At 54.7% G+C, this 12,898-nt stretch overlaps 1 protein-coding gene across 1 annotated transcript in view; it reads left to right on the top strand.

Moving 5' to 3' along the window:
• Positions 1-7,841, top strand: part of ADARB1 (adenosine deaminase RNA specific B1) — a 115,038-nt gene extending 107,197 nt beyond the window's left edge. The window contains exons 10-11 of the mRNA XM_081234893.1: positions 2,931-3,102; positions 3,911-7,841. Coding sequence (XP_081091019.1) covers positions 2,931-3,102; positions 3,911-4,090 — 352 coding nt within the window. The 3' untranslated portion in view covers positions 4,091-7,841. The remainder of the gene's footprint in view (positions 1-2,930; positions 3,103-3,910) is intronic.
• Positions 7,842-12,898: the final 5,057 nt, after the last annotated feature.

Genomic DNA, 12,898 nt, shown 5'->3' with positions numbered 1-12,898 from the left:
CCCAGGCGCGTTGGTGGGGAAGGGACTTTCCCTTTCGCGCACCAGCCCTGTGCGGTTCTCGGGGCGAGGCCGGCTTGACCCCCTGTCTGTGTGATGGGCCCACCTTCCGGCTGGCTCGGCAGCAGCACGCACGTCCCCTTCTGGACCAGAGCGCCTGGGCTCCTTCCTGGAGTGGGTGTTTTAGCCACCCGACCCTGGGCTCGTGTAAGAAGGGAGTCTGATTTGGCCCGAGGTCCTCTGCGCAGAGCCGTGGCCCCATCTAGGACTGGGGAGCAGGAGGACAGCAGGACAGGTGTGTGTGGCCACCTCGCCCTCACAGACGCGTGCTGCCCGCTGGTTCCACCCCCGCTCCGTCAGCTCAGGGGCCTTTTTTAACGAAAATCAGAATGGAAGCCTCGAAGGTACTCCGCTCCAGGGGCTGCAGGCTCGGGGCTCACGGCCCCGGCTACACGGCCCGTGTCACCATCACTGTCGGGCGCTGTGTACTCGGTTTCCTTCCACTTCAGCTCGACTCAGGTCTTTGTGTATGTGCAGAACAAAGACCACTTTCAGTCCAGATTGTAACTACACATTTTCCTGACCATCTAGCAAGTGACTGGCAGTTTCTGTAACGGGAACCCATAGTCACCCTGGATGCCCCTTTAACTTCAGTTAAAACCTTCATGGAAGGTGAAATAACTCAGCGCTCACGTCTTGGAATGAAAAAATGATTCAGCAGTTTAATGGAAAAGGTAGAAACCTTGAAGGAACCCTGAAGCTTTTCTCAGAACTGGGTCTGTCTCCCTAGGGGGTAGTTTCTAAATTGTCAGCCAGGTAGCAAGTCCCTGCGCTGAGCCCCGAGGCTGGCTGCTGGGGAAGGGGCAGCCCTGGGGCACGGATAGAGGGGCTGCACCAGGTGCTGGCTTTGCTCTGAGGAGGATTCCCATGGGCGGGCATCGTGTACATCTGAGAAGGCAGGCGAATAGCCGGGCCTGGGGTCCGGAGGAGAGGTCAGCCAGAGGTCGGGACTGGTAGGGGGACCTGCGCTCCTTGCTCTGTCCATGGGGTATGCTTTCCACCTGGCCTCATGGGGGGGACTCCGACCCCTTCCACGTTCAGACTCTTCTCTGTCTTTCGGGGGATGGTGTGAAGCCAGTCGGTAGCTGGCTTTACCAGCTGGACCGCCTCCATGGGGCTCGGAAGAAGACCTCAGAGGTGGCCACTGTGGCCAGGAGGACTTAGGTGTTCGAACGAAAGATCAGTAGGGACTAGGCAGTTCTGTGGTTGAATGAATAGAAGGCAGGGCACCTCTTTTTTTTAATAAATTTATTTTATTTTTATTTATTATTTTTGGCTGCATTGGGTCTTCGTCGCTGCGCACAGGCTTTCTCTAGTTGCGGCGAGCCGGGTCTCTTCGTTGTGGTGCACGGGCTTCTTGTTGCAGTGGCTTCTCTTTTTACGAGCGTGGGCTCTAGAGTGTGTGGGCTTCCGTAGATGCAATGCGTGGGCTCAGTAGTTGTGGTGCACAGGCTTAGTTGCTCCATGGCATGTGGGATCTTCCCGGACCAGGCTCGAACCCGTGTCCCCTGCATTGGCAGGCGGATTCTTAACCACCGCAACACCAGGGAAGAATGCACCTCTTAATCTGCACTCCTCCTGTGGACAAATCATTTTTTAAGTGTCCATTTAGTGACCTGAGGTCACCCTGCGATTCACCTCAGAAGCTGTGTTAGAGCAGGTGACCCAGGGTGTGGTCCTCCCGGCCCGAGCGAGCTCCGCTCTGTGCCCAAGGCTTGTCCCCCGCATGGGAGTCCCCCACCTCCGCCTGCCCCTGGAAGAAGCCCTGGGCGACCATCCGCAGGTCCCCCTGTGGGGCAGCAGCTCCCCGCCGTGTCCGTGGGGGTGGTGTCTGTGTTGAATGCCAGGGCCCTTTAAGAAGCCCCGGCCAGTGCTGCTAACAAGAAGCTTCTCCATCACGTCCGGATGTTAGTTCAGAACCAACAACCCCTCCTCTTGCGACCAGCCAGTGAAGGGGTGAAGGGGAGGCCGGACAGAGCAGATGCCCACTTCCTCCCCGGCACGCCCTGGGGGGAGGGGAGCGTGGACATCCCGTTAAGCGTGTATCATCCCTCTAAGTGAATTTCCCTGAGGTTGGTGGCCTGTAAACATGAATTTTCTTGATTGTCTTTTCATGCTGCTTTCAGACGAGCTGCTGTTTTGCCCTGAAGAAGTGAGGCTTCTGAGCAAGGCCTGGGCGCCAACTGTGGGCTGCCTGGACCTGCTGTCCTGGCTTTAACGTTCTGTGCGAGGGAGGAGTAGATGGTCGCCAAGAGCGAGGGCTGGGCTGAGGCCCCCTGGAGGGTCCAGGTGCGGGCCAGCTGCCGGCGTAGGCGCCGTGGCCTTGTGTCTGCCGTCTGCGGGGTTGAATGACCGGGCTCTACACGCAAGGGGGACTTGAGTGTGTCCAACTTTCAGCCCCAGGACATGACCCTCCGTTGGTCAAGACAGGAGGGTTGAACCCTGCTGAGAAGGCACCATCACGCTCGTACACGCTCCTTGAGAGTTGGTTTCCTGGATCGTTCGTGTCTTGCATGTGAGGCGGGGCCTGAATGCGCCTGGCCCCGGTGGGCAGGCAGTGTCTGAGCGCCAGGCACTCCAACAAGGAGCACAGTCGTGTGGGACCTGAATCGCTCCCAGAAGTAGGGCCCCTCTACACCCAGGCGGCTAGAGCTTTGGCCCCGAGTGAGCTCGGGAGTGCGTGAAGTCTCGGGGTTGGGGGTTTCTGCGGGCCCACCCGCCTGCCTGCACAGGCAGGTGTGTTTCTGGGCAGCAGGGACTGGGCCGGGCTGCTGGGAGGGCAGGCGCGCCTGGCCGGCCACTGTCGGGCTGTGTCCCCGCAGCACCCACGCTGGACCCCGCGTCACCCGCCCCCGTCTCGTTCCAGGCATCAGCAATGCAGAGGCGCGGCAGCCGGGGAAGGCCCCCAACTTCAGTGTCAACTGGACGGTGGGTGACTCGGCCATCGAGGTCATCAACGCCACCACAGGAAAGGACGAGCTGGGCCGCGCCTCTCGCCTGTGTAAGCACGCGTTGTACTGTCGCTGGATGCGTGTGCACGGCAAGGTACTGAGGCGCCCTTCCCCACCAGCCTGCCCGGGCAGCCGCCCCACACCTGGTCGCTTCTGGGTGCTCTCGGCTGACAGTCTGGCCCTGGCTCCTCAGATTCAAAGCAGGCTTAGCCCCCCTCCCCCCAGACTCCCACCCCAGCCCCCCGGAACCGGGGACTTTGCACTCCCGCGGAGTCCTCCTCAGGGCCCGCAGCTCTGGGGCACCCTGGGTTCAAACCTGTGTGTTTAGAGGCTCTGGCTGGGGGCTGGGGCTTTGCAGCAGCACGGCCCTTCTTCCCCACATAAACTCTCCTCTAGTGAGTCAGTATGTTACCAGTTTCCATTTACTTGTAAGTCGGGTCAGTAGCTTTTATTTGTGATGGGCAGAGGTTGCTGCGTCCCCGTGGCGGGACCCTCACCCGCGCAGGGGGCCTTGGGTGGCTGCCCTGCTGATTCTAAGATCTGCACAAAAACTGGGTTGGAGGAGGTGGGGGGAGGCCTCGAGTTCTCCCTGTGGCCAAAGGGCAGAGGTGTTGTTTGTTAAAGACCTGCTGGTGTGAAACCCGACCTTGGAGTCCGCTGCTGGCCAGCAGCCCCTGTCTGTTTAACCTGGAAGCCGCCACTTGGGGCTGAGGATGCAGACCCTCAGGGGGTGTCCAGCATGGCTCTGTGTGACACGGTCCCTGGGGATGGCACTGTCCCTTGGTTCCCCCGCAGAAGCGGCACCGTTTGAAACGCCGTTTTTTGAACATCATACTGAGTTTCATTTTCTACCGTAATTGCTTAAACAGTTGCACTTGTTTTTTTTTTAAATCTTTTTACAGGTTCCCTCCAACTTACTGCGCTCCAAGATCACTAAACCCAACGTGTACCATGAGTCCAAGCTGGTGGCCAAGGAGTACCAGGCCGCCAAGGCCTGTCTGTTCAGAGCCTTCATCAAGGCTGGGCTGGGCGCCTGGGTGGAGAAGCCCACGGAACAGGACCAGTTCTCACTCACACCCTGACGGCCGTGCGGCGCGGCCCCAAACCTCGCAGCTGAACCGGGGCAGGTGTGGGATGTGTGGGATCTGGGCGCGTGGCACCGTCCCCAGGGGCAGGCGCGCGGGGCGCGGGGTCTGGCGTCAGGGTCCCGTGTCGCCACCTGGCGTCTCTCTACAGCAGTGTCCCCCCTTTTGAATCATCCAGTGACTGCTTTCAACCTCAGTTTACATTTAGAAGTTGAGTTCTACTGAGTAGGGCTTCCTGAAGTTTAGGAAAAGTAGAAATTACTTTGTGTGAAATTCTTGAATAATTAATTTATTCAGAACTAGGAATATGGTTTATAAAATAAGAAATAACTATGTCAGGTCACTCTTATGCCACATTATTTTGATTGCAAAGAAGCATTTCTATACGGAGGGAGTGAGGAAATAGATAGGAAGCAGTAACCTAAAGAAACTGTCCCCCTGTCCACAAGTAGGTCCCTGTTCCCCGTAGGCGCCTCCCTGGGAGAGGACTCCCCGCACGGAGCCCAAGTCCACAGCGCAGTGACCCGTGGCGTGGCGCATGGGGTCTCAGCCAGGTCCCTGCAGCCTCCAGCGTCCTCTAGAAGTTTCTGTGCCCCTCGTAGGACCATATCATGGAAAATCGTCTCTCGGTTGACTTCTAAATAATCAGAGGTCAAACATGGTCAGGAAGCCTGGCCACTCATTTGGGTTTTTTAAGCAGTATTTAACTTCTAGGGACTAGAAGGGGTCCACAGGGGCTACTGCACAGTAAATAACCTAGAATTCCCTCTGGTCCTTCCTCTGAACCTCCTGGATGTGAATGACTGTCCCAAGATCTTCACAGGATGGAAGGAGAGCTGAGTGAGTAGGTATTCATTCTTGGAAAATGCCACTTAAGGCGTATTTCCTAATTATTCTTTCCAGCTTTATCAAGGACACATTTGAAGTATAAGTGTTGAGGCTGAGAGCTGGCGAGACAGTGTGTTGCTGGTGGGGTCTCGACCAGGTTGGGATGTTGATGTCACGGCAGGGAAGTGGGGGTGGTCTGGAGTCGGGGGAGCCCGGGACACTGCTTGGCACTCCACAGCACACAGGCCAGTCCCAGGTGGGCTGAGCGAGCCGGGGGTCAGGGCAGGCGGGCAGACGGGGACCCTGGGAGGCCGCCCCACCCTGACGCAAAGGTCCACACCACGCTGCTCCCGCTTCCATGGCGGATCGGAGAGGAGCTTCGTGCCCTTTGCTGAGTCAGCACCAGTTCCTGGTTCTGGGGGTTCTTGGGGGCGCCATAGGCAGAGAGGGCCCTCCAGCCAAGTCCAGGCATCAAGCTGTGTGCCTGGGTGTCCCATGTCCTTTATGGGCTCCGGAAACTCAGAGCAGGAGCAGGACGGCCACTGGCACTTTGGCCCAGACCCCGGGTGCTCAGAGTGGGAGACGTGGTCCCAGAAGGTCACGTCTCCAGGTGTCTCCTCGCGTCCGCATGGAGACTTGAGGTGCTGCGCCCTGTGGGCGCGTGCAGGGCAGGGGGGAGGGGACCACACTGCTTGGGCCTGGCCGGGTCAGAGGATGAGGGTTGCCCACACCACCATCTCTGCAGGGCGTTTTCTTGTCCCGACCCCGTCGGCACAGGGCTCGGGCCCGCGTGGCCTGGCGGGGCCTGCTGTGGTTTCACCCAAGAAAAGAAAGGTGTCTGGTGGCGCCCCCCGACCACAGCAGTCTCCTGCACACTCAGAAAAGACATCTGTGAGTCCCTGCATTTTTATTCTTATCTCTATAAATGGTATTTTTTCTAATGGGGATTGGGAGATGGACTTAGTTTTTAAAAAATATGTGGATTTTGGTTACAAAGTCCAGAGGAATGATCCTGCGCATGCACACAAGCAAACCAGGACGCCCGGCCCCCCCCGTCAGCCGACTGTGGACCTGAGCATGATCCCCCCGCCATGCCCCCAGCCCAGGTAAACGGATGCCTTACTGCGTGGGTCCATGCCGTGTGGCTGTGCCCTGCTGCCTTTCCCGGCTCACATTTGTGCGACCGTCCAGGACGGACCTGACGCGGGGCTCCTGCCCCGAGAGCACCCAGGCCTGAGGAGGATGCTGGGGAGGAAGGCAGCCAAGGATCGCGGGCGAGGGGGGGTTGGGGACCGCTGGGCGGCAGGACCAGGTGGGACTGCGGGGAGTCGGGCTGGGGCAGGAGGCCTGCACAGCCCCTGCTCCTGGGACAGGGCAACTGGCACATTCCTCTGTAAGCAGGAAAAAGGAGGAAATGCACACCCCCCAAAAGACAAATCAGGGAGCGCAGCGCGCCGTGCATCACCACGTAGGCATTTCCTTGAGGTGTCGTTTTGCATCCAGGGTCCTTAATCTGGGTTTTAGAAACTTTGGAAATCTGACACAACCAAGCCCTTGATCTTTTGAGAAAAATCTTAAACTTTGAGGACATTTTGACCGGTGGGGTTTGGGAGGGTTTCTGTTCTGTCTTGTCAGCTAAGCCTGTAGTATGTATTCTGCAAAGACACTGGCCCTGCTGCGGTGCCTGGGGCCACTGGGCAGCTGTCCTGCTGGCAGGAAGGTCCGCCATAGAGAAGTCTCATTTTGTGACCCGAGCCAGGGCTTGTGGAGAGGGTGACCAAGGTGGGGGCCGTGATCGCTGGTTCCTCAGCCCTCACCTCTGCTCGGGGTCGGGAGGCCTCACCTCCTCCCTGCAGTTTGACTCTTGAGTCTTAATGGGGCTTTTCGTCATCTTTTTCTATTTGGAGATTTTTATTATAATCAAAAACAGTTATTTTATTTTAAAATGTACAAACCCACATTTCACAAGGTATTAACTTCTCTGGAATTTATTTTTTTTGAACAAATTTTGTTGCTTTCCGGACTATAGAATCCCTGCTTTCCTTGTAATTTCACGTGGCCAAGCCTCCCAGTCTCCTGGGGTAGGCAGGTCCCAGAATGGAATTGGTGGGTGCTGGGAGGGCCGAGCATGCCCTGCCCCTTTTCTCCAGAAACAAAAAAGATGGGTTTTTTCCATTTCCAAAATATTTTACACCAAAATGTAAGGTCTGCCCCAACTCTAAATTTGATCCAGCATGAGAAGTAAAATCAGCTGGCATTCCCATCTCTAAATTCTGTGAAATTAGTGAATCTCTCAGAAGGTTTTCTTTTTATCAAAACTGTACGAATGGAAGGAGCTGAGTGTTCGTGATCATGTGAGTCCAGCTTTGCGTGTCCTTGTCCTCGGCATGTCCTGTCTCTACCCGGCCAGAGGCCAGCCTGGGTCACTGGGGTTCTGTGTCCACATGGCAGGAGGGAGAGGCTCTGACTTGACCTGGGCTCTGAGCTCCTGTTTCTGGCAGCGCGTCTGCGCTTCCTCGTTCAGTGTGTGGAGGTACACGCCCCCAGCCCCGAGAACTCTCATTTTGGCCACGGCTTGGGCTGATGTTGCATCACGGACCCAGTCGTGAACAGTTAAAGGCGGTGTATGGAATGTTCGTGGAATGAGCCCCAAAAGCTGTTTGCTTCTCCAACTTTGGGTTATATGCTTTTAATTTTATTCTAGAATTCGGACACTTCATATGAATGTAATTCAGCCGAGAACGCTGTCACTAAGGCACACTCCTCGGTGTCCCCTGTGTGTCCACTGATGTACAGGCCACACGTGACCCCCTGCATGAGCTTCCTCCTGCACCAAGACCAGCCAGAACCGAGCATGAGACCCTGTCACTCAGACAGAGGACTTGAGATGTTCTCAATAAAACCATGTTTCACTACCACAGCCTCGCTGAGATTCTCTCTCCTCCCTGGTTATTTCCCTCCTTGGTCCGGAGTAGGGTTTGGGTAGGTGTGGATGGGCGCCAGCTGAGGGCACCGGGCCGACGCTCCACTCCTGTCATCTGTGCGTGGCTCTGAGCAACTCCCCTGGGGCTTGGGCCCTCTGATTCCCACCCACCCCCCACGTGGGTTCCTGGCACACGCCGGCCACTCCCACATGTTAGGCGGAGGAGTGGAACTTGCACAGCTGCCCCTGCTCCTGCCCAGCTATAGAGAGGGAGGGTGACGTGAGCCCACGCGGCGTGAGGCCTATGGAGGGCCGTGGACGGGACAGCAGAGGGGGAGCCCACACCAGCTCGTCGCTGGCCAGATTATCTGGGTGTCGGCCACAGCGCGGCAGCTACCTGGTTACTGGGTGGAGCGGCAGTGTTCAGGGCTGGCGTTTGGAGGGCCGTTCACAGTAAAGTGGAAACCTGGCTGCAAAGCAGTATTGAAGTTCGCGGTTGCAGAGAAATTCGGATGCTTTATGTAAGATGGGTACAAGCACACACGGAACAATCTGGAAGAGGCTGAGTCTGGTCACCGTGTGTGAACGATGGGATTGGGAGTCATTTTCATTTTATTTTCCTTTTTAAAAATTTTATCTCTTTGTCCAACATTTCTATATCAACATGAAAAGCAAACAGGAAAACCTTTTGGAAAGTCAGAAGTCCCATACAAATAAAAAGCAGCACTGTTATAGACAAGTGATTTACTGTCTTTTGCATCCATTTTGATTCTGTTTTCATTTCTTTCCCCACAATAAAAGCAACATTCAAATGAAAATATGTGTCATCAAAAAGGGCAGATTAAGCTTCAGAGAAAAGGTTGGGGGCAGCCTCCTCTTTACGGGTTCAGTCTGTAGAAGGGCTTTTCCTCGTGGGGTGTTCCTGTGGCTCCATCGAGGGGGCGGGCAAGACCCCGTGATCTGTGACGGGGCTGACGTGACACGGAGCTCTTGTTCTCCTGCAGGAAAGACTACAGATCCATTCCTGGGATGGGAGGGGGATCGGGGTGGGTGTCGTGGTGGAGAGAGGAGGAGGGGAGGGGGCAGGCGGGCTGCATCTGGGGGGCGGGGGAAGCAGCTACTTCATAAATTGCCATCATTTAATTGTTAATATTAATTAACATTTAGTCATATTATTAATAATTTCTTTAGTAAAGGCAGAGGGACCAGCCGAGTGAACCTGGCCAGTTGGGGCGCTGGCCCAGCAGCGAAGGCGCGGGAATGTGGGGAGAGGTCGAACCCAGCCGTTGTTTAAGATCACACCGTATGCGCGCTCAGTCATCCAGATCAAGGTACTAGATCCCCAGAGCCCCTCCCTCGCCGTGTGCATTGTTGTGCTGGGCCCTGGCGTCGGCCTGCGGGGGAGTTGTGCACGCTGGACGCCCCCGCTGGGGCCCCCTCCGCTGGCCTGCTGTCCCCAGGCCCGAGAAGGGGTCGCAGGCTGTGCAGAGGGCACCTGAAACGCGCCTGCCAGGTTGTGAGGGCGCCGGAAGTTGAGAACGTGTTGGTGCGGCCTCTGAGAACTGTCACGCCCGCGACGAGAGGCATCGCCATTGCTTCCCGCGCCAGACACGTGGGTGACGGCGACCCTGCTCTGGGCTGGCTTTGGGTGCAAGGGCGCAGCGAGAACCCACCGGGCGTCTGCGGGGGCAGCGGGCCCTGGGACTTGCCAGAGTATCGTGTGTTATATTCAGCGTGGGCTGCAGTCCTCACAGCCATAAAATTGACCATCAGCTCATGGACACACATGCACACAGGACGGGGAGGGGGCGCGTGGCTAAGCATCGACCGGCACCGCTGGCCTGGGTCCGTAGGGCAGCTCCGGGTGGGCAAAGGCCCTGTTCACGGAGCATCTGCCCACAGCCCAGAGCGGCAGGGCTGCAGGGGCCGGGGCTCCCCACCTCTCCCCGCCCCTCAGCTCCCCGGGACCGAGGCCTCTGAGGCCAGCTGACCAAGTAGCCAACACCCCACAGAAAATGACCTCCTGAGGAGAAAGAAGACATCTGAAGAGTACAGCTATTTGACAGTTAGAATATTGAATTAGAGATTCTGTCAGAATATGTGCTAATATTTTAGAACAGAGAGCCCAAGAATTTAAAATTAGCTTAATGAACATTCTAAAAGAGATAGAAAAGAAACCAAGAGAACCAAGCAGGATTTGAAACAGTGAACACAATAGACAAGCTAAATAATAGGATGAGTTTACAATCAGAAAACCAGGTGGAAAGAGGAAGAGACAAAGAAAAAGAAAAACTAAAATATCTGGACGCTAGCAGTAAAGTGTCACATCTGGCAAATGGGGCGTCCGTGCCATTTGTTACCCTCGCAAGGGCGTCGTTAGGATGCACAGTGAAGCCCTTGCAGATGAAATGGTAAGTGTGGGGCTTCCTTAAAAGAAAAAATGAAAACAACAAAAAAAGGACTGTAAAAGGAGAAAAGGTCTAGTTGAAACAGTATTGGCCGAGTGCAGGAGATTGTTGGAGCCAGCACATAGGAATGCACTATACTCTTCTCTCTACTTTTATGTCTTTAAAATTTTTCATAAGGAATTTAAAAAGTTCAAACATAGACTTTTTTGTGTGTGTGGTACACGGGCCTCTCACTGTTGTGGCCTCTCCCATTGTGGACGCGCAGGCTCAGCGGCCATGGCTCACGGGCCCAGCCGCTCCGAGGCACGTGGGATCTTCCCGGACCGGGGCACGAACCCATGTCCCCTGCATCAGCAGGCAGACTCTCAACCACTGCGCCACCAGGGAAGCCCAAACATGGACTTTTAAAACTACCATTTTATGGTACTCTAAGTGCTCTGGGATTTTTTTACGCAAAAGCAGGTAATGCACACACACACAATTTACCACTGTAAAATGTGAATTTTCCAAGTTTTAAAAATGGAGGCGGGGCATAGAACGGTTTTTAAATCGCAATCATTTACTTCCTTGGAGAGCCGTTTTAAGGGTGTCTTCATGGAAATAAGGACTTCATGCATCCGCTGAGTCTTCTGTCACCGCTCACCCTGCCTGATTTTTCTTCCTGACACTTACTGCTCTGACGTAACTTGGGTTTGTTTATCTGTCCCCAACGAAACGTAAACACTGTAGGTCAGAGGCATCAGTTCACAGCTGTTCCCTGTCACTTAGGACAGCCCTGCCATGCTGCAGACAATAAATACCCACTGAATTAACAAAAGCAAATGATTAATTGTTAAAAATGGTGCCTCAGAGCTTTGACACAGAAAAATCGGCATTGAAAGCAGTTTTGATGAAATGCTTAAATGGAGAAACAACATTTAAGAAATCTTGCAAGAGGCCTACAACGTAAAATTTATCAGTACAGTGGTAAGTCTATGGTGGTTGTAAAAGCTAAGCTGAAAGTAAGAGAGCACATACCCCTGAAAACCCAGAGTTTAAGGTCTGGGTTGTGTCAACGGGGCAAAGCCTGGAGTGATGGGAAGGGTAGAGGGTGTGAGAATACATTTAGGTCTTTGACTTACTGGGGTGGAATACGAGCATCCATTATCTTTTTTTTTTTTTTTTTTTTTTTTTAGTTTCTGCTTTATAACAAAGTGAATCAGTTATACATATACATCTGCTCCCATATCCCTTCCCTCTTGTGTCTCCCTCCCTCCCACCCTCCCTCTCCCACCCCTCTAGGTGGTCACAAAGCACCGAGCTGATCTCCCTGTGCTATGCAGCTGCTTCCCACTAGCTGTCTGTTTTACGTTTGATAGTGTATATATGTCCATGCCTCTCTCTCACTTTGTCACAGCTTACCCCTCCCCCTCCCCATATCCTCAAGTCCATTCTCTAGTAGGTCTGTGTCTTTATTCCTGTCCTGCCCCTAGGTTCTCCATGACCATTTTCTTTTTCTTAAATTCCATATATATGTGTCAGCATACGGTATTTGTCTCTCTCTTTCTGACTTACTTCACTCTGTAGGACAGACTCTAGGTCTATCCACCTCATTACAAATAGCTCAATTTCGTTTCTTTTTATGGCTGAGTAATAGTCCATTGTATATATGTGCCACGTCTTCTTTATCCATTCATCCGATGATGGACACTTAGGTTGCTTCCATGCCCTGGCTATTGTAAATAGAGAGGCAATGAACATTGTGGTACGTGACTCTTTTTGAATTATGGTTTTCTCAGGGTATATGCCCAGTAGTGGGATTGCTGGGTCAATTAGCTGCAGCCACACGGCTCTCAGAAATGCAGCTACGGGACACCTGCTCCCGTGGGGTTTCCAGTTGGTCCTTCCCTTCTTCCTGACACTGCTCAGGACAGCGCCTTCAGTTCAATGTCCCCATTTGCACCATTTGGGGGGAAGTGTTTCCATTTGGTGTCAGGTCACTGTCACTGTCACTTCTCCAGCCGGGAGGTCACACCCTGCACAGCCACCTCTTCCCTCTGCAGACTGGCTGTTTGTCCCACGAGCCTTGCGATCCTTTGCTTCTCTTCCCATGGTTGTCTGGCTGTTCCCTGAGGCTCCAGCTCGGGGTCCGGGAGGGACACTTTGAAGTCCTCGTCACCCCTCACCCTGTTCAGGTCACCTTCTGACCCGTGGACAGGTGGATGGCAGGACAGATCGATGTCCCTGCCACCCCCACGGCCCCCAGGGAGACCTGGGACCAGTCATAACCTCAGCAGGTGCTCAGCCGGGGACTCTACCTGGCCGACCTCAGCTTCCACGTCCTGCTCCCTCCGGGCGTTCGCCTCCCCCAGCCTTTCTTTCTTCTACTTCTTCTGCCTCCATCTCGCAATTTCCTGGGCCAGCAGCTCTGGACTTTCTGGAATAAGAGTGTTTTCATTCAAATCATCCCCTGCTTTCTGCTGAGGCTGCTCCCCGCTGTTCTCTGGTGCTTTGGGGACGTCTCTCATCGGTCACTTGGGGCAGTTGAGGAGGCCGTCTCTCCTGTGCCTTTTCCAGGAAGTCCACACCGTTTTGACACGATGAGCTTTCAGTGCCGACAGGCACAAGGTTTGGCGCATTGGCAGACTGGCCTCCCTGCCAGGCGGC

Source organism: Mesoplodon bidens (genome assembly GCF_964165515.1).
Source record: "Mesoplodon bidens genome assembly, chromosome: 5".
In the NCBI taxonomy this organism is placed as follows: domain Eukaryota; kingdom Metazoa; phylum Chordata; class Mammalia; order Artiodactyla; family Ziphiidae; genus Mesoplodon; species Mesoplodon bidens.
This window is presented reverse-complemented; position numbering and strand designations above follow the sequence as displayed.